Source organism: Mesoplodon bidens (assembly GCF_964165515.1).
Source record: "Mesoplodon bidens genome assembly, chromosome: 2".
NCBI classification, from domain to species: Eukaryota; Metazoa; Chordata; class Mammalia; order Artiodactyla; family Ziphiidae; genus Mesoplodon; species Mesoplodon bidens.
The window spans coordinates 49,756,092-49,782,980 of NC_138177.1; the positions used below are offsets into that span (position 1 = coordinate 49,756,092).

Sequence of the window (26,889 nt, forward strand, 5' to 3'; positions counted from 1 at the left end):
CTTTGTTTACTCAAGGGTCCCCTTGGGATTTATGGTCTGCATCCTCTTGCATGGTATTGAACCGGTTTTGCCTCTCCTGCCTCACTTGTGATCTGTGATGTACATTGGTGAGCTAGGAGGCCCCTTGTTCATACCTTTAACCTTTTGTTATATTATAGGTCTTTCTTTGTCTCCCACACTGTACTGTGACATCAGCACTTTTATAACCACTAAAGCTCCTACTACTGTACTTTGTTCATTTAAGATACAAATGTTTATACGTTTATAAAATTGAATTGTAGTATTGTTTTTAAGTGTGTAAAGCACTCTAGGAGAAGAACAAAGAGGCACCACCAACCCACATTCATCTGCAAGAAACAGATTGAAACCAGTTGTAAAGTTAAGGTCATGGAAGATCTGCCCTTTTAAAAAGCAAGTGTAATTGCCTGGTATATCCCATGCTTACTGAGGACATGGATGTCTTGCCACCCCCCAAAAATTAGATACTTAGGATTTTGTAACTGAGACTGATTTGGAATCAATTTGAAAGTTTTCTTGCGGTGGAAATACCAAATATTGCTGAATGCTTGTGCTCAGATCTCACCGTTTTGAGTTTAGGATTGTTTCCTATTTACATTTTTTTTCCCCAGATGCTAGAAATTTTGAAAGGAGTGGACTAATTACATGTATCTCTCTCTCTTAGCTAGTATATATTTTTAATTTCCATAGAAATCTTTTAACTTCCCTAGAAAGGTAAGTGGATACAGTTGTTCCCACAGTGGTCAGCACATACATGTTAGGGATTTTGACCACAGAAGTGTGGTGCCTGGGGCAGCGGGTAGGGGAGGAGTGCAGGTATGAGACAGTTTCAATTTGGACTCTAATATTCATTGGTTTGAAGCAGCCTGTTGGTGCTGGTCAGAAAGATATTTTGATTTAATGGTGTGTTCAGAAGCCAGAATAGGTGTGGCGGGATTATTTGTTAATAGTTACCTTATGACTGAACTGAAAGAGCCCTTCTAAGTTGAATTCCATACACTACAAGTCAGGTGCCTGGCAGCAGGAAGGGAGGTGGTGCAGACTCGCTAACCAAGCCACTCTCAGCTCGCTTTCTTTGCATTACGAGTCTGTCTGACTCTTTTTTTTTTTTTTGCGGTACGCGGGCCTCTCACTGTTGTGGCCTCTCCCGTTGCGGAGCACAGGCTCCGGACGCGCAGGCTCAGCGGCCATGGCTCACGGGCCCAGCCGCTCCGCGGCATGTGGGATCTTCCCGGACCGGGGCACGAACCTGTGTCCCCTGCATCGGCAGCGGACTCTCAGCCACTGCCCCACCAGGGAAGTCCCTGTCTGACTCTTTTTGAATTATGGTTTTCTCAGGGTATATGCTCAGTAGTACGCAAGAGGGAAGAGATATGGGAACATATGTATATGTATAACTGATTCACTTTGTTATAAAGCAGAAACTAACACACCATTGTAAAGCAATTATACTTCAATAAAGATGTAAAAAAAAAAACTCTTCTCTCAAAACCAAAAAAAAAAAAAAAGTCTGTCTGTAGGGAGGGGAGAGGGGAAACGGGAACAAACTGGTTGTGATACTTTGCAGTGATTACAAGCATTCTCTTTACAATTACAGGGCTTGTTCTTGAATGCCAACATTGCCACTTTTTAGCTATGTGACCTTGAACAAGATATTTAACCTTTCTTAGTCCACCTTTCCTCATCTGCTGAATGTGGTTGATAACCCCCACTTCATCAAGTTTTGTAGAGTTCAGGTTAAACAACATGAGTATAGGACCCAGCCATGGGCCAAGTACACAGTAAGCGCTTGATAAATAACCCCTACCTTCTGTTTCTCTCCTTTAAGAAGTCCAATTTGCAGATGCAAAACTTTGTGTTGCTTAAATTAGTGCTGTGAGCTGATTATGTAATCAATAATTCTTTTGGATCACAGTGTTTTCAGTAGAAATGAGCATCTAGGTTTGGTGATTTACTGATCCACTCAGGCTGTAGATATCTTTGGAACACATGTGTTCAGATACGGTTTATGCTCTCGGTTGGATGGGGCATGAGAAAATGGCTCAATCAATGAAATCAAACCTCTGTAGATGCGTTCTGTGAGACTGAAGAGTTTTCGATGACTATTTTATGGCAAATGCCTCCACAGTTATCTTCATTGAATCCTATGAGAGATGAATGTCTGGGGATTGATTTAGTCTGTAGTGTAGATTTTTGTCTAGAGACTAACTTTTCCCTCTAATCCTAGACACAAACCAAATGATTTAGTGGTTGAGGTCATGGAATTTGGAGTCAGACCTCCTAGAATCATTCTAGTCAGCACAGAACTGTGATTCTGGCCCCTGACTCCCTTTTACTGTCTCTGTGACTCCTTACTAGCTGTGGGCAAGTGACAACCTCTCTGAGTGTTTTTTGTTTTTTCTTTAATCAGTAAAATGGAGATAATGGTAGTTCTTTTCTGACAACAAAATGATGGAGCTTAAATGAGATAATGCATATAAAGATTTTACCAGGTTTCTAGAACATAATAGATGCTCAACAGATAATCCTGCTTCTTCTAATCCTCTTTCCCTCTTCCTCTCTCCTCCTTCTCCTTTTCATTATTCTTATTTTCTCCCTTCTTCCTCCACTGAGTTTTTGGAAAAAGAGAAAACTAGAGGTGCAACTTCAGGAAAGACATCTTTATTTCTGGTTTGGCTCTGATTGCTGTGATTTTGCGACATGGACTGTAGTCATAGATGTTGGCCCTGCCTGCTTACCAACACTGATTTTTTTTTTTTCTTGCTGTTTCTCACAGGAAGGATCAAAATGTTCTCTCTCCAGTCAACTGCTGGAATCTCCTCTTAAACCAGGTGAAGCGGGAGAGCAGGGACCACACCACCCTGAGTGACATCTACCTGAATAATATCATTCCTCGATTTGTCCAAGTCAGCGAGGACTCAGGAAGACTCTTTAAAAAGGTAAATAGCTATTTCTAGTCAAAGACACAGTCTTGTAAATAAGAGAAAGAATATCTTATTGGCCCACTTAAAAGGCTTTCCATGGGTCTTGCCCTGCCATGTACTTATGGAGAAAAAATATTGAATTGGCTTTTTTTCTTCCTTTCTGAGTTGAATTTATAGTAGCCCTGAGAAAGTAACCATTTGCAAGGTACAACCCCAGCACTGGCAGCATAATTCATAACTTGTGTATATTAATAATGACTGTGTTTGGTTGATTTCCTAAGTGGTTTGTGAAGCTGTTGAGATGCGGAAATCTTCTGTGTCATTTCATGATTTCTTCTTCTAGTTCATTTAGCAAGTCCATGTATGTTTATGTTTTTGGTTTAGTTCTCTTTCCAAGTTCTCATCTTGGCCAAGGTGAATTCATGAATTTGGTTATTCTTATCATGACGTATCTTTGTCTTTGGGTCCCTGAATGCTTTCTTCCTCTTTTTATTTTTTATTTTTTTGGTACCCCAGGTGGAATTCAAACCCATCCCTGAATGCTTTCTGAAGCTTAGTTGTTTGTCACAATTCCTTGAGTGTATGTCAAAAAATTTGACTAAGGAAAAACTCCAAATTTATTGTGATAATCTTAAGAAATTTATACCAAATTCACCTTATCTGTCAGTAGTGGAACTAGCCTTTGGAAACCCAAGAAGCTCTTTTCTAAGCTCTCTCAACCTGAGCTCTTAATGGAGTCATTTATTCATGACTTTTGGTTACAGATGGTGGCAAAAGCCCCAACCATTGTACATGATATACCATGTCCAACATTCAAGCTCTGACATCCCCAGAAGACTTTTTAGAAGGTGAATAATCTTCCCACAAGTGATATGTAGAAAGAGGATATATAGAGGGCTAGCATTGATTTCATATATAGGGAATTCACTGGTTCCCAGTTGACAAAATCCAGTGTTAAAATTTGACGCTGAGGGCTTCCCTGGTGGCTCAGTGGTTGAGAGTCCGCCTGCTGATGCAGGGGACACGGGTTCATGTCCCGGTCCAGGAGGATCCCACATGCCACGGAGCGGCTGGGCCCGTGAGCCATGGCCGCTGGGCCTGCGTGTCCGGAGCCTGTGCTCTGCAACGGGAGAGGCCACAACAGTGAGAGGCCCGCGTACCAAAAAAAAAAAAAAAAAAAAAAAAAAAAAAAATTGACGCTGGGAGAGAATGGACTTCAGTAAACAGGACTGTGGTCGATAGTAGCCTTAGTTTTTGGTCAGTTTTCTAATTCTTTTTTTTTTTTTTTTTTGCTGTACGCGGGCCTCTCACCGCCGCGGCCTCTCCCGCTGCGGAGCACGGGCTCCGGACGCGCAGGCCCAGAGACCATGGCCCACGGGCCCAGCCGCTCCGCGGCATGTGGGATCCCCCCGTACCAGGGCACGAACCCGCGTCCCCTGCATCGGCAGGCGGACGCTCAACCACTGCGCCACCCGGGAAGCCCTGTAATTCTTAACATTAGGAAGTATACAGATCTCAGTAGGTCTGGAATTAGAACCCAATTTCTTCTGTTTATAGCAGCATGAAAAACGAACTGCTTTAGAATCGTCCATCTACATAATTGCATCTGTGAAGGGGCTTTCCCTGTGTCTTACAGACAGGATATTAAGGGTACAATCATCTCAGAATGAAAAGAAGGAGGAGAAAGATAACTCCTTGCAGAGCTCACTAGCTGTTTTTAGTGGCCCGGCTGTGCTCTGGTTGGAGCCATACTTGGTTTAGGGGCGAGGGTACTTTTCACCGTGTCCTCATGCTTCCCAGCATCTGCTCTAGCTTGCTTGTCATTAACTTGAATCATTCTGCAACACTTGGTGATGTTGTATGTGACTAAAATTAATGACTATAGTTAATAATACTGTATTGAATACTGGAACTATGCTAAGAGAGTAGATTTCAGGGGCTCTTTTCACACACACAAAAAAAGGTAACTATGTGAGGAGATGATATATTAATTATCTTGACTGTAGTAATCATTTCACTGTGTATTTGTGTATCAACTCATCTTGTTGTACACTTGAAATATATACAATCTTTATTTTTAAAAAACATATTTTTAAACCTATTTAAGTGGAACATTGACAGTGATCAGATACCACTTCTCTACTATGTTGACAGCCACTTAGACTATCTTGAGAAGAAAAGGGGTTGATGGATATTTCCCTCCTCCATTTTCTCTGTTCATCTGAGAAAAACTTTTATGAGACATTTTCAGCTATCCAGACTTCACCCAATCTCTCCGCTCCCTTTTCTCCCAGCTTCAGAAAGTTAGAGAAGAGCCAAGCAGAGAGAGTCTTATAACCCCTCCAGATCTCAGAGCTGTTTATGCCAAAGGCAGCCAGCTATCAAAGACATGTTCCTGGTTCCTCAAATGCCATTCACATTTCACAAAAAGCCTAAGTGCACGGCATGTATATAAGACATGGTATATATCCCTACCCACTCATGAATGATATTCCTAGCTGTGGTCTAAGCATTGACCTCCTTAAGCCATGCATTTCTATGCTGAGGGTGTAAGGAAGAATTGCTAATTAATCACAGGACTGTTTATATATTACATTTCATTGAAGAAGAGTGCATGTATCATAGGCTTACAGCTAAATGCATTTTTACAAACTGAACACACCTGGTAACCATCTCCCAGATCAAGAAACAGAATATTTCAGTACCCCCAGAAGTCCCCTCATGCTCCCTTCTAGTCACTGGGGGGTTGGGAGGGGTGGTCCCAACACCCAAGGACAACATCAGTCCTGACTGTCCACAGCAGAGATTAGTTTTGCTTGGTTTCATACTTTATATAAATAGACTCATGCAGTGTATACTCTTTTGTGTCTGGTTTCTCTCATTCATTATTGTATTTGTGAGATTTGTTCATATGGTTGTATGTTGTTACTGATCATAGGATTTTCTCTTGATCATTATAACTTTTCATCAGTTAAATTATAGTTGATTAGGGCTTCCCTGGTGGCGCAGTGGTTGGGAGTCCGCCTGCCGATGCAGGGGACGCGGGTTCGTGCCCCGGTCCAGGAGGATCCCACATGCCGCGGAGCAGCTGGACCCGTGAGCCATGGCCGCTGGGCCTGCGCGTCAGGAGCCTGTGCTCCGCAGCCGGAGAGGCCACAGCGGTGACAGGCCGGCGTACCGCAAAAAAAAAAAAAAAAAATTATATTTGATTAGAGATATCCGTAGGATTGTCGAATAGCCAATGTTTACTATCCCACAGGGTGAATAACCTCTTTTTTCTCTCCCCTGGCATCCAGTATACACAGAGAACTCTAAGGTAGAAGCTGGCTTAGCTGATTGTAAGAATAGATTAATTCTTTTTGGCTGGGTGAGAGGCTCTCTGCTTTCTAGGAATGGACAAAGAAGCATTTTCTCTCCATACCTTAAATTTTCAGTCTCTTTTGTTTAGAGTATGTTGCACATGAAGAATTAGAATCCCACTGGTTGAGCTATAATAATCGGGTAAGAGAACTGAGGAATGTCCCTGTCACCCTGGAAGTTATGTGAAGCTTTCTGGGGCTCACTTTATGCTATTAGAGCAGAGCCCTTCTCTAAGGGACCCTTTCCCTTCTGCTCAGCTTTGCCAGTAACTCTGAAACTCTGGACAGATACTTCTCTTTTTTATGCCTCAGTCCCCTCAAGTTTAAGGAAAAGTATTTGGGCTATACGACCTCCATGCTGCCTTAGAAATCGAATACACTGTAATTGTGTGATGACAAAGACATCCTACACTGAGGGCTTCCTTCCAGTTGTTGGGTGACCTTTGTTAAATTGTGATAGGTAAGCTGCAGTCCCCAAGATAAGAGTGAACAAAAGTGGGTCTGCATATGGAGAGGGGGCTAGCTTAAGCAATGGAAGACCTCATTTCTTAAAGAATGAAGCATTGTTTCAGACTCTATTATCTATGATGGCCAGCAACCAAGAGACACCACACTGAAATCCAAATATATAAAATAAATATACCTCTTATTTTACCTGTAAATTTGGTTCCAGTAGCAAAAGGAAAACCCACATTTCTCTGGAGACACAGGCTTCAGAAAAGATACCTTTATCTCTGGTTCAGCTATGGACACCTGTGAAAATTTACCTGCGTTTTAGTGAATTTGAATCTGCTTGTCACTGGCAAAAATCACGGGTTTTCTTCCTTAAAAAAAATTTTTTTTTTAATCTATAAAACTTAATGATCCTGGCTTCCCTGGTGGTGTAGTGGTTGAGAGTCCGCCTGCCGATGCAGGGGACACGGGTTCATGCCCCGGTCCAGGAAGATCCCATATGCTGCGGAGCGGCTGGGCCCGCGAGCCATGGCCGCTGAGCCTGTGCATCCGGAGCTTGTGCTCCGCAACGGGAGAGGCCACAACAGTGAGAGGCCCACGTACCACAAAAAAAAAAAAAACAACAAAACTTAATGATCCTTTGGCAAAGGCTATAATCATCAAAACCAAAATTTTTTGAACCCTTATGTGCCAGGTAATATCTTAGGCACTTTGTATGCATTATCTTATTCAATCCTTACAATACTTCTATAAGGTGGTTATTACCATTATCCTTATTTTATGGAGGAAGAAACTGAGGCTTAGAGAGATTAAGCAAAAAAAGAAGTGAGACTAGTGTATTTGAATACATTCATCTGGCTCTAGAACCCAAGGTTTTCCACCTACGTGTTCTATTAGGCCTCTCTAGGTGTTGTATGCAAAGTAGAGAGTACTCTGGATTTTCTTGCTCTTTTTCATTGAATTCAGATGTTTCACTTAGTTACAGAATTAACCTAGACTTTTAGCACAGAACCCTTCAAAGGGTCTGGAGGTGGTAAACATCAACATTGGGTTGTTTCTCCTACCTGGTGTCTGGGCAAGCAGCTGGAAGTTGAGAATGAAATAGGGCAGCATGTTTTTCTCCCCAGGGGCAGAATCTCTAGTAAGAGGGAAACAAAGACTCATTAAATATGAGAACTGACCAAAAATCTGGCTCACAGCTAACTCAGCTAATTTGGAGATGTCAGGGTGGTTGCACAATTGGCCCTTCTATGCTACTGAACCCCCTTAAGGGATGCTGCCTGCTGGCCCTCTGGTTTGTGGTTATGTCTGCTGGGACATATTTTACATGTTGCATGAAGCCCTGGTAGAGACTCCTTTAGCTAAATATAACATCTAGAGAAAGTAACCTCCTGTCCACAGCTTAGAAACAGGCCCACTTTGTCTAGGACTCCAGGGAAAATTGTGCCTGTTTGGTGCTCCTGACATCTCCTTTCATGCAATGAAAGCTCAGTCTGTCTAACCCCTGTCGGAACCAAGGTCTGGGGAAATATTATTGCTGCCACCTTCATTTGTTTAATGTGGTGACTTCAAAAATAGGGGCCAAATACTGTCAACTCTGATTCCCAGCTCCATCTCGCCTCTGTGAAAGGCATGTTCTAAATGATCCCACCAAGAATAGAAATCATTTTTCTCACTTTCTCAGTTTAAATCGAAATAAACTTGGGTGTGCTTTTTCCCACTGGGGAGAAGACAATCCTGACCTCTCCTCCTCCTTTCACTTAGCTGGGATACCCTAAAAGTACCTCCAACCTGGCTTTTCAAGTCACTGTTTCTAGCCCTTAACAACTGCTCACACTTAGGCTTGGAAACCAGTCAATTCAGATAGTCCTAAGACTCTGAATTGCATTCTTCTTTTTATGGTATTTCAGGTAACTGTACTCCTGTTTTACATTTATTACCCTAAGGTTCTATGGCAGAAAGTCAGGTTAAATTGAGAAAGCTAGGTCAGATTCCCAACAGACCAGTAGTTCTCAACTCCTTCTTTGCAAGAGAGTCACTTGGGAAGTTCTTAAAAAAAAAATCTTTGTGACCTTGAAGAGACAAAGATTTCTTAGGATATAAAAAGCATGAACTATAAAAGAAAAATAAAATGTAAAATGGACTTCATCAATTCTTGGACTTTTGCTCTTGTAAAGACATTGTTAAGAAAATGAAAGATAAGCCACAGACTGGGAGAATATATTTGCAATACATAGAACTCAACAATAAGATGACAGAATACCCAAATTTTTTTAAATAGGCAAAAGGTTTTAATAGACACATCACTAAAGAAGATATACATAAATGGCTAATAAGCTCATGAAAAGATGCTCAATATCATTAATCATCAGGGCAATGCAAATTAAAACTATACGGCGATATGCAACATACTCACTAAATTGTTAAAATTAAAAAGACTGACAATACCGACCGTTTAGATGGATGGAATTCTCATATGTTGCTGGTGAAAATGTAAAATGGGACAACCGCTTTGGAAAATAGCTTGGCAGTTTCTTATGAAGTTAAATATGTACTTACCATATAACCCATCAGTTCCACGTCTAGGTATTTATCCAAGAGAAATAAAAGTATATATCTACACAAAGACTTGTACCTGAATATTCATAATAGCTTTTGTTGTAGGCTGAATAATGGTCCCACCCCAAAGATGTCCTTGTCCTAATCCCCAGAACCTGTGAATGTTTACTTTATCCATAAGTCTTTACACATATGATGAATTTGAGGATCTTAGGATGGGGATTTTATGCTTCGTTACCTAAGTGGGCCCTAAATGCAGTTACTAGTGTCCTTGTAAAAGGGAGGTGGAGGGAGATTACAGACAAAAGAGAAGGCCAGCCATGTGAGAGAAGCAGAGGGAAGCAAAGTCACAGAGAGAAGATGCTAGGCTTTGAAGATGGAGCCAAGGAATGCAACTCTAGATGCTAGGAAAGCCAAGGAAACAGATTCTCCCTGAGAGGCTTCTAATGGAACTCAGCCCTGCTGATATCTTGGTTTTGGCCCAGTGAACTTGGTTTTGGACTTCTGACCTCCAGAACTATAAGAGAATAAATGTGTGTTGTTTCAAGCCACCAAATTTGCAAAAATTTGTTATGGCTACCATAGGAAACTAATGGTAGTTAGTTTTGGCTATTTATTTATAATAGCCAAAACTGGGAACAACCCAAATATCCATTAACAGATAGATAAGCATATTGTGGAAAATCATATTGTGTTACATCCATATATGACTACTACTCAGCAATAGAAAGAAATGAAATGCTGATGGATACAATAATGTAGATGAATTCACAAAACATTATACTGATAAAAAGAAGCCAGACGCAAAGAGTACATTCTGTATGGTTCCATTTATATGAAATTTTATAAAAGATAACTCTAATCTATAGTGATAGAAAGTAAATTAGTGATTGCCTTGGGGCCAGAGTGGGGATGGAGGTTGACTGCCAAGGGACACAAGGGAACTGGGGGTTATGGAAATGCTATACAGTGTTCATTATGGTGGTGGTTACATAAGTGTGTGCATTTGTCAAAATGTATCATAGTACATATGCAAAATGTATACATTTTATTGTATGTAAATTATGCCTCAATAAAGTTGATTTAAAAGATAATTTAAAAAATACCATCGCAAGGCCCCACCTCAGGGCAATTGAATCATGTTCTCTGGGATAGGGCCCAGCTGATTCTTTCATAGAGTCAGGGTTGAGAATCACTGCTGTAGATACCCTGGTTTCCATCTTGGGGAAACCGAGAGCACAGCGGTACATCTGAAGCCATAAGATACCATCTGTCTGTCTGTGAGCCATGTTTTCCCCTGCTACAGACAGTGTTGAAGCATCTAGGTCAGTTTGTCAAGGCAACCCATTATAGTTTCCCTGCTTTATTCTTGGAGGGTGACAGAGGGTGAATCTGGCATCAGGTAAATAGTTCACACTTCAAGAATTAAGAAATGCAAGAAGGGTGCTGAGGAAGAAACATAAGAGGTTCAATTAATAGTTTTCTGCAGGGCCCTGAGGTGTTAATGTCCTTTTCCCAGGAGATCAGTCACAAGAGAATTGACATGACCAGTCAGATTTCCTTTGGCACCAAGGAAATGGCTCTGGCAGTAAAAGAGGATAAAGGCGATTTGACACTAAAAGCAGTACTTGTTGCCTACCTACCCATTTATCCCCTTTGGATAGGATTTCCTATGGAGTCTTTGAGTCCAGCTGTTTGGCATATGTGAGGGGAGAGAATGATGATTCTGCAAGGAGGCATGTTCTATGGTGGTGTTGTCGTAACTGAGAAAAGGAGAAGAAATGACCCACGATGCTGGTAGAGTTGAATGTCCCTGGTAGGTACCGTAGATTGAATCAATGGAGAGAGAGTGGATTTCCAGAGTCTGTGCTCTGCCCTCTTGAGAAAGGGTTTAACTTGGCGATATCTCTGGGAGAAAGAGTAGATGATTGATTTATACCTTCATCTCTTCTCCAGTCTACCCTACGCCCCCTCCCCCATGGATCTCAGTATCTGATATTGATTGAATTTCCTCCATGTTATAACATGGTCACTAACAGTGTTGTGTGGTGCTTTACAGACAGCTGTTCCCGTTGCCTAATTTATCTTGTTGGTAGCAAAACTCTGTTCCAGTTAATTGAGCTTTATTCTCTCATATCTGATGGAGAGAGATCCCCTTTGGAAAAAAGAATAGGATGTGAAGCTGAGCTTATTTGTGTAGGGGATGGAAGGCTGCCAGCTACTTCAAAGGCATCTCTGCTGATAAGGGTCGTCAGGTTTGCTGCCAAATCCAACACTGAGGGGAGCTTTGCAGCTAGTGCTGTTTGTGGCGTTTTAGCTTTGCTTTCTGTGACACTAGGTCAGCAGCATCTGTATCCTGCCCCTTGGGGCTTCTCTCTGGGTGGTCCAGGCTTTTTTTGGACTTAGGAAGATTCAGCTAAGAGGGAATGTGTGCATCAAAGATGCCTGCTGTCTTTGGCTTAGGTTAGTTTATACGTTTGTCTCTTTGGTGTTTCAGTCCTCAGGTATCTATCTGCCTTTTCTGAAAGAGCACAAGGTACTATATTCAAAACATTCAAAGGTGTAATGGTACTTTGATCTTTATAAATCAAGGGATGATTAAGAGTATCAGAAGAACAATTTTAAAATATGGAGTATGGAAAAGAGAGGTGCAGTGGACAGAAAACAAGTGTCCACATGCAACCTTGTACCTATTTGAATACTACCCTAAACTAGAAAATCACGTAGTCAATAAGTATTTTAGTGAAAACTATATATACAAAATAAAACATCATTTTCAGTTAAACTATATATACAGCATTATGCTAGGTGCCAAAAAGCACTTAAAATCAAATTGAGGAGTAAGATTTGCCCCCATTGAGCTTAGGGCTTTTCCGTCCACTTTTTAGTCCATTTAAATCTCCCAAAACTTTTGGTGGGAGGATGATAATAATAATACTAATAAGTAACAAGCTTTCCTCAAATGCTTACTATAAATATTATATACTGTAATAGAAAATAACTGTATTTTCTCTAGTCTTTTCATGTATTTTGCAAGGTTTTTATTCCCTTAACTTTTTACATAAGTGTAAGGTAGTTAGAGAGCGTGCACATGTTATAAAGTTCAATGTATTTTTACAAATAGAAACAAGCATGTAATTATCACCCAGATAAAGAAAAGAATGTTACCAGTATCCCACAAGTCCCCTCTTTTGCCCCCTTCCATTCGTTATCCCCTAAAAGCCACTATCCTGACTTCTAACAGTATAAGTATTTGCTGATTTTGAAAAAAAAATTACATAAATGGAATTATATAATATTCTTTCAACAATTTAAATATGACTTTTTTTTCTTCCCTGGTTTTTACTGTTTCTTATGAGAAGTCAGCTATGATTCTTATTGTTATTCCCCTGGATGTAATGTTTTGGGGACTTGGGGGGCTGCTTTTAATATTTTTTCTTTATCTTTGGTTTTCAGCAGTTTGACTATAGTGAGTCTAATTGTGATGTTCATTTTTTTTTATTTGGCTTTGATAAGTACAATATCTAAATAGTGAGGATCCATGGATAGTGGTTTTTCCTCATTTAGGAAAAGATTATGGCAAATATTTTTTCTGTCCTGTTCTGTCTTCTTGCTTTGACTCCAATTGCACATTTGTTAGACTGCTTGATACAGTCCCATAGGTCACTGAGGCAAGCTCTTTGTTTCCCCTGTGTGCTTCAGTTTAGATGATTTCTGAAGTTTACCAATCCTCATTTGTTGTATCCAATCTGCTATTAATAGCATCCAATTAATTTTTTATTTCAGATTTTATATTTTTTAGCTTTATGATTTCCATCTGCTTTTTTTTTACAGTTTCCATATAACTCCTGAGATTTCCCTTCTCTTCAGCCATTATTTTTAAAACATATTTGGCAATTATTTTAAAATTCTTGCCTGCTGATTTCAACATCTACATCATCCATGGTTCTGTTTCTATTTATTGATTTTTCTCTTGACCATGGGTCACATTTCTTTATTTTTTTACATCTACTAACTTTTTATGACATATTAGACATTGTGATGTCATTATTGAGACTCTAGATGTGTTTATCTTCCTTTGAAGAGTGTTAAGTTTTGTTCTAGTAGGCAGTTAAAATACTGGTTGATCACCTTGAGCTTGTGGAAAATTGGTTTTATGCTTTGTTAAAATGGGTCTATTTTGGTTTTGTCCTTAGTCCTGGAACATATTCTATACACATAAGGTATGACCTTTCTGGGGTTTCCATGGAAAGCCCAGGATGCTTATCAAGCCCTCTAACTTGGCAGGCTTTGAACTCCAAATTCCATCTCCCCTGTAGTGGGCAGCAGCTAGGATGACCAGCAGTTCCAGTTTGCCTAAGGATGAGGAGGATGTTCCTGGGACATGAGACTTTCAGTTTCATTCATTCTACTGTTGATGACACTTGGATAACTTTCCAGCTTGAGGCTGCTATAAACATTATATTAGAAGGTTGTTCTTCTTCCCACTGCATAGCTGAAAAAAATTAAAGCTTGCATTGGTAAAATACTCTTTTGTAAGACCAAGAAGAGGTGACATTGGAATTTGAACTCCCAGGCTCTTTCTACAGCATCACCCTGCCACCCGTGTTTCAGGGTTCATAGATGGTATCCTTAAAACATAGTCATTGCCAAATCAGATTGTTGAACAAGGTCACAGTCTGAGCTTTAAGGATAATGAATTCAAAACCTGCTTTTCTCTCTCCCTGCTTCCCTCTTCCTCTCCCCTTGTCTCCCTCTCCCTTTTCTCTACCTCTCCTTCTCCCCTTCTCTTTTTTCCTCTCTCCTCCCCCGGCTCTCTATTCTTTTGAATAACCTTATAAAATTTTAAAGCACATGTGCATTGTAGAAATTAGAAAATATAAGAAGCAAAAATATGATAATAAAAAACCAGATTATATTACATGTGCTATTTTATAATCTGTTATTTTAGTCAAGATTTCCACTTTTCCATTTCAGTAAACTTTCATCTCATCTAATACCCAGGCCATGTAAACATTTCCCTAATTGTCCTAAAAATGTCCTTGACAACTGGTTTTTCCAATCTAGTATCTAATATACACTGGTTTTATGTCCTTAAGTCTCCTTTAATCTAACACTGTTCCTTTTCCATGACACTGATTTGTTGCATAGATAAGGCCAGTTGTCCTACAGATTTTCCCTCCCTCTAGATCTGTCTACTAGATTCCTTGTTTTGTTGTTTAACTTCTTCCTGTATTGTCTTTTCTGTAAATTAGAAGGTGGTTCTAAAGGCCAAATCTATTCACGTTATATATTTTCGACTAGAATACAGAATAGGAGACACTGGATACTTCATGTTGCATCACATCAGGAAATAAACCCACCAATAATGATACCAATATTGACCCTACAGATTAGGGTGATGACAGTCTGAACCCTTTATTTTACAGTTACATTTTTTTCTCACATGATAAAAAAGCCTATTGTATTGTATTATGTATGGTGCTATCATACAAATTTTGGGTGCCAGTTCAGTTGTTCATCTGATATTTTTAACATCAATTGATAATTCTAGACAAGTTACTTTTTACCATCTCTGTACTTCTTATACTTGACTATAAGATATGCCTCTCTTGGGCTTCCCTGGTGGCCCAGTGGTTGAGAGTCCGCCTGCCGATGCAGGGGACATGGGTTCATGCCCCGGTCCGGGAGGATCCCACATTGCCGTGGAGTGGCTGGGCCCGTGAGCCATGGCCGCTGAACCTGCACGTCCGGAGCTTGTGCTCTGCAACGGGAGAGGCCACAACAGTGAGAGGCCCGCGTACCACAAAAAAAAAAAAAAAAAAAAAGATATGCCTCTCTGAGAAAAGAAGATTATGAATACAACTCATCAGGCACCATGAAAAGAGACAGTAGTTTGTAGAAACATACTACTCCCAGGAGAAACTACGATAATGGTGTGAAAGCTGACTAGGTATCAATTGTTTATTATAAGATTCACAGCAATAATAAAAATAATAATTGTAACTAACGCTAAATGAGTGCTAACCATGCTAGGGACTATGCTACGTACTTTACATGTATTAACTTATTTAATCATCACAACAACCCTTTAAGATGGGTACTGGCTTTATCATCTCCATTTATAGATAAGAACATGGGCAGAGGGGTTAAGCAGTTGTACAGCCGGTTGGTAGCAGAATTGGGACTTGTAGCTAGATGGCCCCCTTCCCCTGCATCATCTCTTCACATCACTGTGCTCTGCTCCCTCCCATGTAGAAAGGTGGTAGTCATCATATTGGGAAGCTAAAGGGCCAGTGCTTATGCAAGGAATTAAAGACTTGTGCATTCTGCAGTAATACATTGAGGTGCTCTGCCAGGCCAGGACTTCCCTTGTGCTGTTCTGATTCAGCTTCTTGCCCAGCTTGTCTAGAGAGAGTAGACAGCTTTGATTTCTGCCTCCCTTCTTGCAGGACTGACTTCTTTGGATTCTCCTATTTGTCTTTGTCAGGAGTTTTCCTTTGAATTTCTCCCTGCTTGCCTGAGCATGATTCTTAATTAAAATGTGGAAAAAAAATTTTAATTCTCCTTCTTTTGAGATAACATCTTCAGTTTTTCCATTCTCTTCTTCTTTCCTTAAGGTACTGGACTTTGTCTGATCTTATGGTTTTTCTACCTGATCCTGCCCAGCTCTTAGCCTTTTTGTTTTGTTTTTTTTTTGTCTTTCCTTCTTTGACTCTGTGCCCCACAAATCATCTGGGTCTCTGTCCGGCTTTTCCTAGTATTTACCCAACATGAAATTTTCAGTTATCAGCTAATTTTAATTGTCTGCACTAATTCTTGTCTTTGAGAGTCCATAGGAACTTCCTCATGTCTCAAGAGCTCTCGGAATCATCCTCTTGTTGAGCTAAGTAGTTATTGTTAAGGCCCAGGGACAAGACCGAGAAGCAACATTTTCTGTCTTTATTTTCTGTTTCCTTTGATTTGGAAGCAAAGAAAAGACCCTTTAGCTTAGTTTCTTTTTTCCAGTCATAAAAGTAATACATGTTCTTCCAAGACATTGTGGGGAAAACAAACAAACAAAAAAACCCAAACAAACAAAAAAAAGAAAATAAGGATTACTTAGAATTAGTATTAACATTTTGGTATATTTCCTTCCAATCTTTTTATCTATGCACATTTTTCTTTAGAAAATTAAGATTATATTATATATTAAGTTTTGTGCAATTTATTTCATTTACCATTTTAAGTGAACGTTTTCCCCATGTCATTGCATCCTCTTTAAAAACATTGTTTTTAATGATTAGACAGCATTCTATATGCTAGTTATCCCACAGTTCATTCCTATATTCTTTACGGTTCTTTGGCTCTGCTGTCTTGACTGTCTGCTGGAACATGTTCTGGTACGACCAGAAACAATCCAGAATCTCATTGGTATCTTCTTGGAAGTCACTTGTTTGTAGGAACGTTGGGTGACCTGTGCTTTCATTTGGAAGTACCCTACTTCCACTTGATATAAGACAAGGAGAGAGGGTTTCCCCTCTTCTTCCTCTTCTATCTTCCTCATTGTTTCCAAGTTCAGCTGGGAGTCTAGACCTCAGACCTATGGCTGACCTGGGCCCTGGCTGGCTCAGTGGAGTTCTTTCACTACAGTAGGTTTCAGTTTTCTCATCTGTACCCTGGAGAATATTACTCATACTCTCACTTTTCCTTCCCAGAATGTCACAGGAATCAGTAAAACCTGGGAAGAAAGTGCCCTGCAATTATCAAAATGCCAAGAGATAAAAAATGTTGGTGTGGATATGGAGAACAGGGAACCCCTATACACTGTTGGTGAGAATGTGAATTGGTATACAGGCACTATGGAAAAGAGTATGGCACTTCCTCAAAAAATTAAAAATTGAACTACCTATGATCCAGCAATTCCACTCCTGAAGGAATTGAAATCAGTATCAGAAATCAAATTGAAATCCAATCCAAAAGAATTAACATCAGTACCCAAAAAGGTATCTGCACTCCCATGTTCATGGCAGCACTATTCACAATAGCCAAGATATGAAACAACCTACATGTCCTTTGACAGATGAATGGATAAAGAAAATGTGGTGTGTATATATATACACAATAGAATATTACTCAACCATACAAAGAAGGAAATCCTGCCATTTGTGACAACATGGATAAATGGGAGGGCATTATGCTAAGTGAAATAAGCCAGGCAGATAAAGGCAAATACTGTATGGTATCACTTATATATGGAATCTTTTTTAAAAAGCCAATTTCATAGAAACAGAGAGTAGAATGGTGGTCACCAGGGGCCGAGAGAGAAATGGGGTGATGTAGGTTAAAGCGCACAAATTTTCAGTTATAAGAACAAGTTCTGAGGATCTAATGTACTGCATATAGTTAATAATACAGCATGTGTACTTGAAAGTTGCTGAGAGTAGATCTTCAGCATTCTCAGCACACACACACAAAGAGTTAACTGTGTGAGCTGATAGATGTGCTAATTATCTTGATCTTGGTAATCATTCTACAATGTGTATGTCTATCAAATCATCACATTGTGCACTTTAAATATATAGTTATGTTTGTTAATTATTCCTCAATAAAGTTAAGAAACAAAGAAAGTGCTCTGCAGAGCTTTGGTTATGTTCACGTAGAAGAGTGTGGCCCTCGTGCCTTCTCCCTCGGTCCTTGCCTCTCTAAGCTAATCTTTTTTAGCATTGTGTTATCATATAGGTAGCGAGGAAATACAGAAGGCAAACTGGGAGATCCCGTCTGTAGCTTTAATCGTCTCTTCTCCAAAGCCAAGATAATCCAATCCTTCTGCCCACATAAGCATCACATCCTTTCCTGCCCTGCCTCTTCCCATGACCTTGTTTTCCTTTTGATATTCATTTCGAGGGTGGAGAGTAGAAAAAAATTCTCTTTTTGCAGCTCTGTGAGTCAGTACCTTTCTGGGTCCTTGAGTTCTCAGGCAGGAAAACTGCAGAGCCCACCTGATTCTTCTTTCAGAGACACTTTAAAAAGAGAGAGAGAGAGCCCTGCTTTATTGAAATCCAGGAGCACAAGTACCACTACCAGTTCATTCAGTTCAGTTTAATAAATATTATTTGATTGTCTTTAATTGCTTGGTATTCAACTTGGCACTATAAAAGGGCTGCAGAACAAGCTTAAAACATGGTTCAAGTTCTTAGATTTCTTACGTTTCAGTTGGTTAGACAGGCCATAGACTCCAGAATCAGGTTACAACTTAAGACACCAATTTAATGAGTGGTACGGATAATTAGTTGTCTATAGGCGTTTGGAAAAGGCACAGATTCATGAGAGGTGAGTCAGGTAAGCACCATATGGGGGAAAGAATTGGGCTGATATTCTTTTAATTATATGCTGCCAGGATTCTTAATTATCCATCCATGTCTTATCTTCTGGAAATGTCTTTTGAATATTTCCATATTACCTGGTGCCAACTGCCTCTTTGTCCCCATGAGAGATGCCACCCATGAGACCAGTCTGACAGCATCAGAGACTTTCTGTTGGCCAGCAATAGGAGAAAGATGTGGGATGAGGTTGGAGCCTGAGTGTGGAGGGCTTTGAATGCCAACTCAAGGAGTTCAAGCTACTGGTCAAAGAGAGAGAGCCATTGACCATTTTAGGTAGGGCAGTGAAATATCGAAAACCATGGTCTCCAGAGGCATTGGTGGCAACGTTCAGTGTGGTTTAGGGTGGAAGAAGCTATTTGGGAGCCCACTACAATAATCCAGCGGGTAATAGAACCCAGTTCTTGGATAATGGCAATGGAAACTGAAAGAATGGAATTTATTAAGAGGCATAGCAAAGAAGTTGTAGGTAGTACCGAGTGACCTGATACGATGTGGAAGGAGGTAAATGCTAGAGAGGATCAGAATTCATTTGGTCATTCAACAAACGTTTACAGTGTGCTTCCCACGTTCCAGGCACTGTGGTAGGCACTGTGATACAGCAGATAACAAAGACAGAAAAAGTCCTTGCCTGCATGGAGCTTATATTCTAGTCTGAGAAACAGGCAATGTACAAATAAACCAGTAAAAACATATCAGATGATGACAAAATAAAGTAGGGTAAAGAGGATGGGGGTCCTGGGGACATTGCTGTTTTATATAGGGTGGTCAGGGAAAGCTTCATTGATAAACTGGCATTTGAACTGATTCTTGGAGGAAATGAGGGATCTCGCTATTTAGCTCTCTGAGGAAAGTATTCCAGGCAGAGGAAACAGCATGTTTAAGGCCATGAGATGGGAGTGTGCTTATCTGATTAGAGAAACAGCAAATGGCCTCGCGCACAGTAGACAAGAGAAAGAGTGGTAGGTGATGTGGCTGGGGATCGGGGGGCAGGCTGCCTCAGGAAGGGCCTTGGAGGCCAGTGGAGAGCCACACTGGGATTTGGAACAGAGGAATGATACAGTCTGACTCTTGTTGAAATAGGATTGTTCTGGCTGCTGGGTTAAGAGAAGACTGAAGGAGGAGCAAGGCAGGAGCAGAACAGGGAGACCAGTTAAGGAGGCTCCTATAAATAATTCATGCAGGAGATGATGGTGGTAGAGATGATGGTGGAACAGAGTGGTAGATGTGGAGATCGTGAGATGTGGTCAGAGTCTGAGATGTATTTTGACGATGGAGCATTTGCTGCTGAATTGAATGTGGTATGTGGGGAAAAGAGGAGTCAAAGATGACTCCAAGCATTTTGGCCTGATCAATTGGAAGTTAGAGTTGCCATTTATTGGGGAAAGTATGTGAAAGAGCCACTGGTTGTAGTCTAGCCCTTTAATTATTAGTGAAGAATCTGAGAGTCAGGAAGAAGTGACTTGCCTTAGGTCAGCCAGTGAGGTAGTAGCAGAGGTGGGACCAAACTTCCAGGTCAAAACCACACTTTCTGAGTTCAGTTTTAGACGTGGAGGTGAGAAAGTTCAGTGAGGGTTAAGGCTGGAAGGGGAATTTGGAAATTAACCGCATAAAACTGACAGTTGAAGGCATGAGAGTGAGAAATGGCAGGAAGGGGCAGTTGAGGCCTAGAGAGAGGATTTTGAGGAGCCAGCAAAGAGGAGAGAAGAGCAAATTAAAATGGGCAGAAGGAAAATGAGAATAACATGGTTCTGAGAACCTAAGTGAGAAGAGGAAGAAGCAATGGTGGGTACTTTAAAGGGATCGGGAAGAATGGGATCTGAGCAGATGTCATTCGATTTGGGTTTCGGAATCTTGGGAAACTGTGGTGTCCTCAACAAAGTCTCCACTCAGATTTTACACACTTTTCTTATCCTTTCAGCTAATAGTGAGAAGGAGTACAGTAGCATAAGCCTGAGACAGGGGATTTTTTAAGAAGTCCCTTCCAACTCTAGCGTTATGTTCTTGTGAGTCTTACAGAAGAGTTTGACCTTCCCAGACTTCTGTGTGCCCTGCGGTAAACTGAAGGAGAAAGTATCCTTCTTGCCCACTTGCTCCTGGAGGTGTTGTAAAGATAACGGCGGAATAGGATATGAAACCGCTTTGGAAGAGAAATGGTACATAAATCAAAATTTCTTTTCTAGCTGATGTTAACAAGTTTTTAATTTGAAAGCAATCTTGATAGAGGTATAAAAAAACTTTACATTAGGGATACATCCCTTTATATTAGGGATACACTGACTGATAAAATGGATATTCCTCTTTGAAACAACATAAAATATTTCAGTTATCATTTGGATTTAAATCTTGCTTGATTCCTAGGTCCATTAGACTCATATCAAATCCTGCCTGGGCATTTAAATGTGATTTAATTTCAGTGACCCTTGCCCCCAAGGCCACACAGGTCTTTCAAGCATTCATAGGTTAGCATGAGTCCAACACAGGGTGAGGTTTTCCGTGCTGAGTTCTGAGTCTGCTGAGTGCTGAGTCTGTCTGTTTTAGAGCTGCAGGCTGAAGCCCCAGTGGAGTTTAATTTTGTCCTTCCAGCTCCCTTCACATAACAGTGTATGAAGAGCAAGAATGGAAATTAATTGTACCTGCTGGCATCATTAAAGTTATCAGTGCATATCCTCTCCTGGGCCAGGAAGATTAAAAAGGGTGTTGTAATCAGAGCAGATGATTTCTGACATCTGATGATTTCTGAGGGATGGGCTTCCTCCCCAGGTTCGATGTAAGGATGTGATCCTTGCGTGTTGCCTCTGGCCTGATACCACATAGCTTGGGGCTATGCAGAGTCTCTGCCTCAGCCTCCCACCAGCCCTGGAGGAAAGCCAGGCTCCTGCTCTCTCTGGATCATAGGCCTCTTAGGTAGAAAACCAGTCCTTCTCACTGAAGACTAGCCTATTCCAGTTGTCCATTCTTGACTGCAGGATGCAGTCAGGTGTCTTGGGTAGGTCAGGCCTGAGAGCCAGTCACATCTTGTTCAGGTGCAACCTGAATGAAGTAAGGAATTGTGCTGCTCCCTGGTGATTCAGTTCGTTTCAGCAAGTGTTTATTAAATGCTTTCCCCAAGCACCACGCTAGGCCCAGGCACTTTTGCCTGCATGCGTGCTGCAGTATTTTCTTGGTTTGGAGGAGAGAGGCCTCTGTTGTAGTTTACGAATCAAAGACCCTGATCTGGGAGTGAGGGTCTTTTCCCAGCTTTCACACTGACTCACAGTGTGACCTCACTTTTTAATCTTTCTAAGACTTGGTTTTCTAATCTGCTAAAATAAGGGTTTGGAGTCATCTTTCTAAGATTCCTTCCTGAAATTCTGTAATGAAGTGCGGGAATTTTTAGGAAAGTGTTTGGTAAACCGTTAGAGAGTTCTAAGTGAAGACAATATGTTTGCACAACAAATAGTGTTTGAGATCTGACTCTATGTGGCCCTTTGCCAGGGATTGGGAAGATGGCATGGCGAGGTTCCTGACCTAAGAGCAGAGTCTAGTGGGAGAAACAGATACACAAGTGAGCCATGATAGTACAGTATAATAATGGGTTCCTCATGGAGGAAAGCATGGGCTGAGGTTTGCCTTACCAAGTTGTTTGAGTCTTAGTGGGGGAGAGGGAGGGGGGTGTGGTGGTGAATAGGGATTCCTGGGAGATGAGACAAGCAAATAGTGTCCTGGAATTAATAGGTGCTATGGGTGAGGATGGCTGAGCACAGAACCCTTGTAGGAGATGGCAAGTGATGAGGCGGAAGAATCAGGCCGGCCTTGCGTGCCTCACTAAAGAGCTTAGAGTCTGAAGCCAGCAAAGGGGAAGCCTCATAATGTTATTGTGGGTTTTTTGGGGTTTTTTTTAACTTTTCATTTGGAAAATAACTTCAGACTTAGAGAAAAGTTGCAAAAGCAGTACAAAAATTCCTGTATACCCTTCACCAAAATGTTAAAATCTCTTATAACTACAGTAAAATGATCAAAATCAGGTAATTAACACTGATCCAATACTATTACCTAATGTACTGGTCTAAATCAAATTTTACCAGTTGCCCCACTCATGTCCAGCTTCTGGTTCAGGGGCCAGGTCAGGATCCCACACTGTGCTAAGTTTTACTGTCTCCCTAGTCCCCTCTAATCACTGACATTTCCTCTGTCTTCCTTTGTCTTTCATGACTGACACTTTTGAAGAGTGCTGGCCAGTTATTTTGTTGAATGTCCCTCAGTTTTGGTTTGTCTGCTATTTCCTCATGATTAGATCTGATTAAGCGGGTTTTGGCACGAACACCACAGAAGTGATACTGCGTATTTTATCAGGAGCCGCTTCCCGTTGATTTTTCCCATTACTAGTGGTGATCATCCTGATTGCTTGGTTAAGGTAGGTTTCTGCCTGACTGTTTTACCGTAAGTTACTTTCTTTCCCTTGGCACTTCAAATAACTTGTGAAAAGAATCTTTGAGACAATGTAAATATCCTATTTCTCCTCATCTTTGCCCACTACTTATTAGCATCTGTAAATGCTTCTTAACTGAAACAATCCCAGTAATGGGTTTTACCAAGGGAGTACCATGGACAGATTTGCCTTTTAGAAAGATTACTCTGAAGTGTTTGGATGTGAGAGAGTTTAGAAAAGCAAGAACAGTTATAATAAAACTATCTTGATAGTTGATGTAAGAGATGATGGGGTCCTGAATTAAGGCAGTGGGAGGAGGCATGGAGAAGATGGGGGAGAGACATTCCAGCTGTATTTGGAATCAGAGTGTGCAGGGCTTACATTCTGGGCTATAGATTTAAATGCTGGAAAAATTTTGAAATAGGAAAAAAAAAATCACATTTTCTCTAGATTATCTCTATATAACTACTGGGTTACTCTTGTAAGAGCTAGAGTAGCTAACTTTATTAAATATATTGTAGATCTCATTAAATGAAGTTTCACAAGGTGTTGCTTCTCCTCTTGGACAGCTCTTAGACCAAATACCTTTTGTTCAACCCAGAGCTGTTTCTAATCTCCAGTGCAGATGTGCTCACCATTTGGTTATAGAATATGGTAAACTGAGATATGGTTCTCCATATCCTAGAGGCTGCTTCCACTGGCCCTTTTCCCAAATTTCTGCCACTTGTTAGCTTAGCTGGTATCCTCTCTTTGCCTTAACATAAAAGCCAGGGCTATAGGCCGTAGTCATGATTTGACAGTGTCAGGGAAGCATTTCTTATCAGTTTTTCCAGAAAAATAGAGAAAATATGCAAGTCAGCAAAAAGAGGTGGGGGGAGGGCAGAGGTTCAGTTCTTACCTTAAGCTGCTTGGAGAAGATGTTTGTTTACTAGAGGGTAGTGAACTTTTTTAGCACAGCTTTGCAAGGATGCTGAAAATCATTTTAGTTTTTCATGCCTGGGAGGTTAATTGGGTTTGTAGAATTACATGGGAATTTAGGGATTAGTCTAAGCATTTAGGGTTATTCCTGATCCCAGGCCAATTGCTTACTTGATCTAGGCAAGAGGAGATAGATAAAACTGAACTCAAGCTTCTTTTTCCTCCAAAAGCTGTGGAGGATACACCCCTCTTGTAATCTAGAGTGCTGCTTGCTAGGTTTCTGAAAATCCTCTCATGGGTTGTGAAACAATAGCCCTTTGACTATATTTCTGTCCATGGTGGTGGGAGCTGATTAAACTGGCAAGCAGATAATGGAGGGGAATTGGTTATATGTCCCCAGCGGGAGGTCATGACGAAATGGATCTGTGGTTGACGAGAAGAATTTCAACACATATCCAAATCAGATCCTCAGATAGCTTGTCTGAGATCCCCAGGCCTGCCTCCTGCCTTCCTTGAATTTGACTCCTGGCCCACAAGACTCAGGCTTCAGAGGCTCAGCTGGGCATCCACAAGTCAACTCAGGAGAGTGGTGCTGAGCAGTGAGGTTCTTTTGGGGAGACACCACAGCATAGGAAAAGAACATCAGACTAGGAATCAGGTAACCTGGGCAGGGACCCAGGGCTCCAGATGGGTTCCTTGTTTCTTTTTCTTACTAGTTTAATTCCCTACCACAATTTTGAGATTCACTTCTGGCTGTGGTCTAGAGAAGCAGCTAAGAAAGGCACATCTGAATTAAAATCTGGTTTGTAGGTAAGGCAACTGAAGTTTTCAAATTTTGCAAAATTATGGGTGAGTGGACTGGAGACTAGGAGAGAAAGAGCAGGCAACGAGCTGCTCTTTTCTAGTTCTGCATTCTAGAAACAGTGCTGATGAGTAAACCCTATCTTTTATTTTAATCCTATCATCTCTTTTTTTCCTTTGTTTTTTGTTTGGCTTTCCTTCTCTCTTCCTTTCTTCCTTTCTTCCTTCCTTCCTCTCTCTCTCTCTCTCTCTCTTCCTCTCTCTCTTTCTCTCTTTTCTTTCTTTCTTTCTATTTCTTTCATTTCTTTCTTTTTTTTCTCTCCTAATTGCCTGTGTACTTGCCTAAGAAATTTCTCAACCTCATTAGAATATTTAGGGTTAATTAAAAATTATAAGAGTATGTCACAAACCTAGTGCACTCTTTAAGCCTAGGGTTTACACAAAAGGTTGGCATGCTCTGGCTTGGAGACCCTGACCCCATCTCCTCGACTTGCTGGTTTCAACTCTACATATTTTGCTTCAAAACCCTAATGCCACAAAGAATGCGGAACTGACGAGTCCTCCCCATCTACGAGCTAGGACATCTTGATTAAATTAGTGTCAAGTGGGGTGGAGAGAAAGGCACAGTGACACAAAGGGCGTTTTGAGGAGCCCTGTAGACCCTGTGGAGAATGAATGTTCTCGTTAAATATGGCCATGACCTGCAGCTCCACGCATACCAGAGACACAGCTCAATTGTCCCCAGGAGTTGGGGGGTGGGGATGATCAGGGGGAGAGGACAGCCTGGCATGGAAAGACAGGAATGCGGGAAGGCCCGTTGTTGCTTTCTTTTTGCTATAACTTCAGCAACTGATTCTTTGATCACAATCCTTGTTTTTGGAATGGATCAAAAAGTGGTTTCCTTTCCCCTGGGTGTTTGAACCTTCCCTCTGCTCCTCTCTTCTCCTCTGGGTACTAAGGGAACTCCTGAAAGCACCCATTGTCTTAAGCCTCTTTCCACTCCCGTCCTTGGGGCTCCCCAAGAAGATTGCTGTCTGAACTCTGTAGAGCAGTGCCCCCAAGACAGTGCTCGCCCTTGTCATTTACCCCCATCCTCATCCCATTCATCCTGAAGTCCCAAGACCAAAGCAAAGAACAGATGAGCTGTTCAGGGCTTGCATAGAGCCACTGCATTGGTGGGAATGCAGCAATCAATCGGTCACCCCTTGGCTCGGTTCTGTCTGCACGATGGCCAGGGTGCTTCACGAGATATGCGTTTGCCATTTGCCCTTTGAACTGCCAGCCATCCAAATACAGTAAATGGATTTAAAACTCATTAAGTTTTGGATTCCCTCCTTGTAACCGGAATATCCTAGCAGCTAATTTTTATGGCTAACATATATAATTCTCTTTTTAACAGATGGGATCATAACCTTTTATACATATACCTGAGGATTTAAAAACTGATGCATCAAGGATATTCTTTTGTACTATCCCTCTCTTTCTTGCTATGAAAGCTTACAGTCCTTCATCCTCTCATGTTCACTTAATAAATAATTATTGGGTGCTTACTATATGCAAGGCATTGTACAAGATGAGGAAAATACAAATCTGACAAAATAGCATTGAACAGGAATTTGTGGGTTCAAATTCTGACTCTACCATTTCATAGCTGTTCCCATGGACAAATAACCTCTGCAAGATTTAGTATCTATAAGATGGAAATAATAACAAATACCTCATAGAGTCATTACAAAGATTAAATAAGGTTATGCCTATAAATGGTTAACTCACACTAAGCACTAGGTAAATGTAAGCTACAATTAACTCTTTTTATTAATTACTAATTGCAAGAAATAGTCCAGATCCTTCAGAAGCTTATGCTATAGTTGAAAGGGAAGAAGACATTTGCATAAATAGCTTTAATCAAGGCATTGTAGATATGATGTGTCCAATAAATGGCATTGATAATAATTGCTAGAGAATATGGGACAGGCAGTAAAGGAGGAGCTCATATTCAGCTTGGTTGTTGAAGGAAGGCCTGTGAACCAATGTGTATCAGCAAAAACTTCATTCCTACATTTGTGATAGATATCATCAATCAA

At 40.9% G+C, this 26,889-nt stretch overlaps 1 protein-coding gene across 10 annotated transcripts in view; it reads left to right on the forward strand.

The window, feature by feature from the left end:
* Positions 1-26,889, forward strand: part of SRGAP2 (SLIT-ROBO Rho GTPase activating protein 2) — a 242,266-nt gene that overhangs the window by 120,823 nt on the left and 94,554 nt on the right. For all 10 annotated transcript variants that reach the window (XM_081219057.1, XM_081219060.1, XM_081219059.1 and 7 more), the window contains exon 4: positions 2,795-2,957. In XM_081219057.1, coding sequence (XP_081075183.1) covers positions 2,795-2,957 — 163 coding nt within the window. The remainder of the gene's footprint in view (positions 1-2,794; positions 2,958-26,889) is intronic.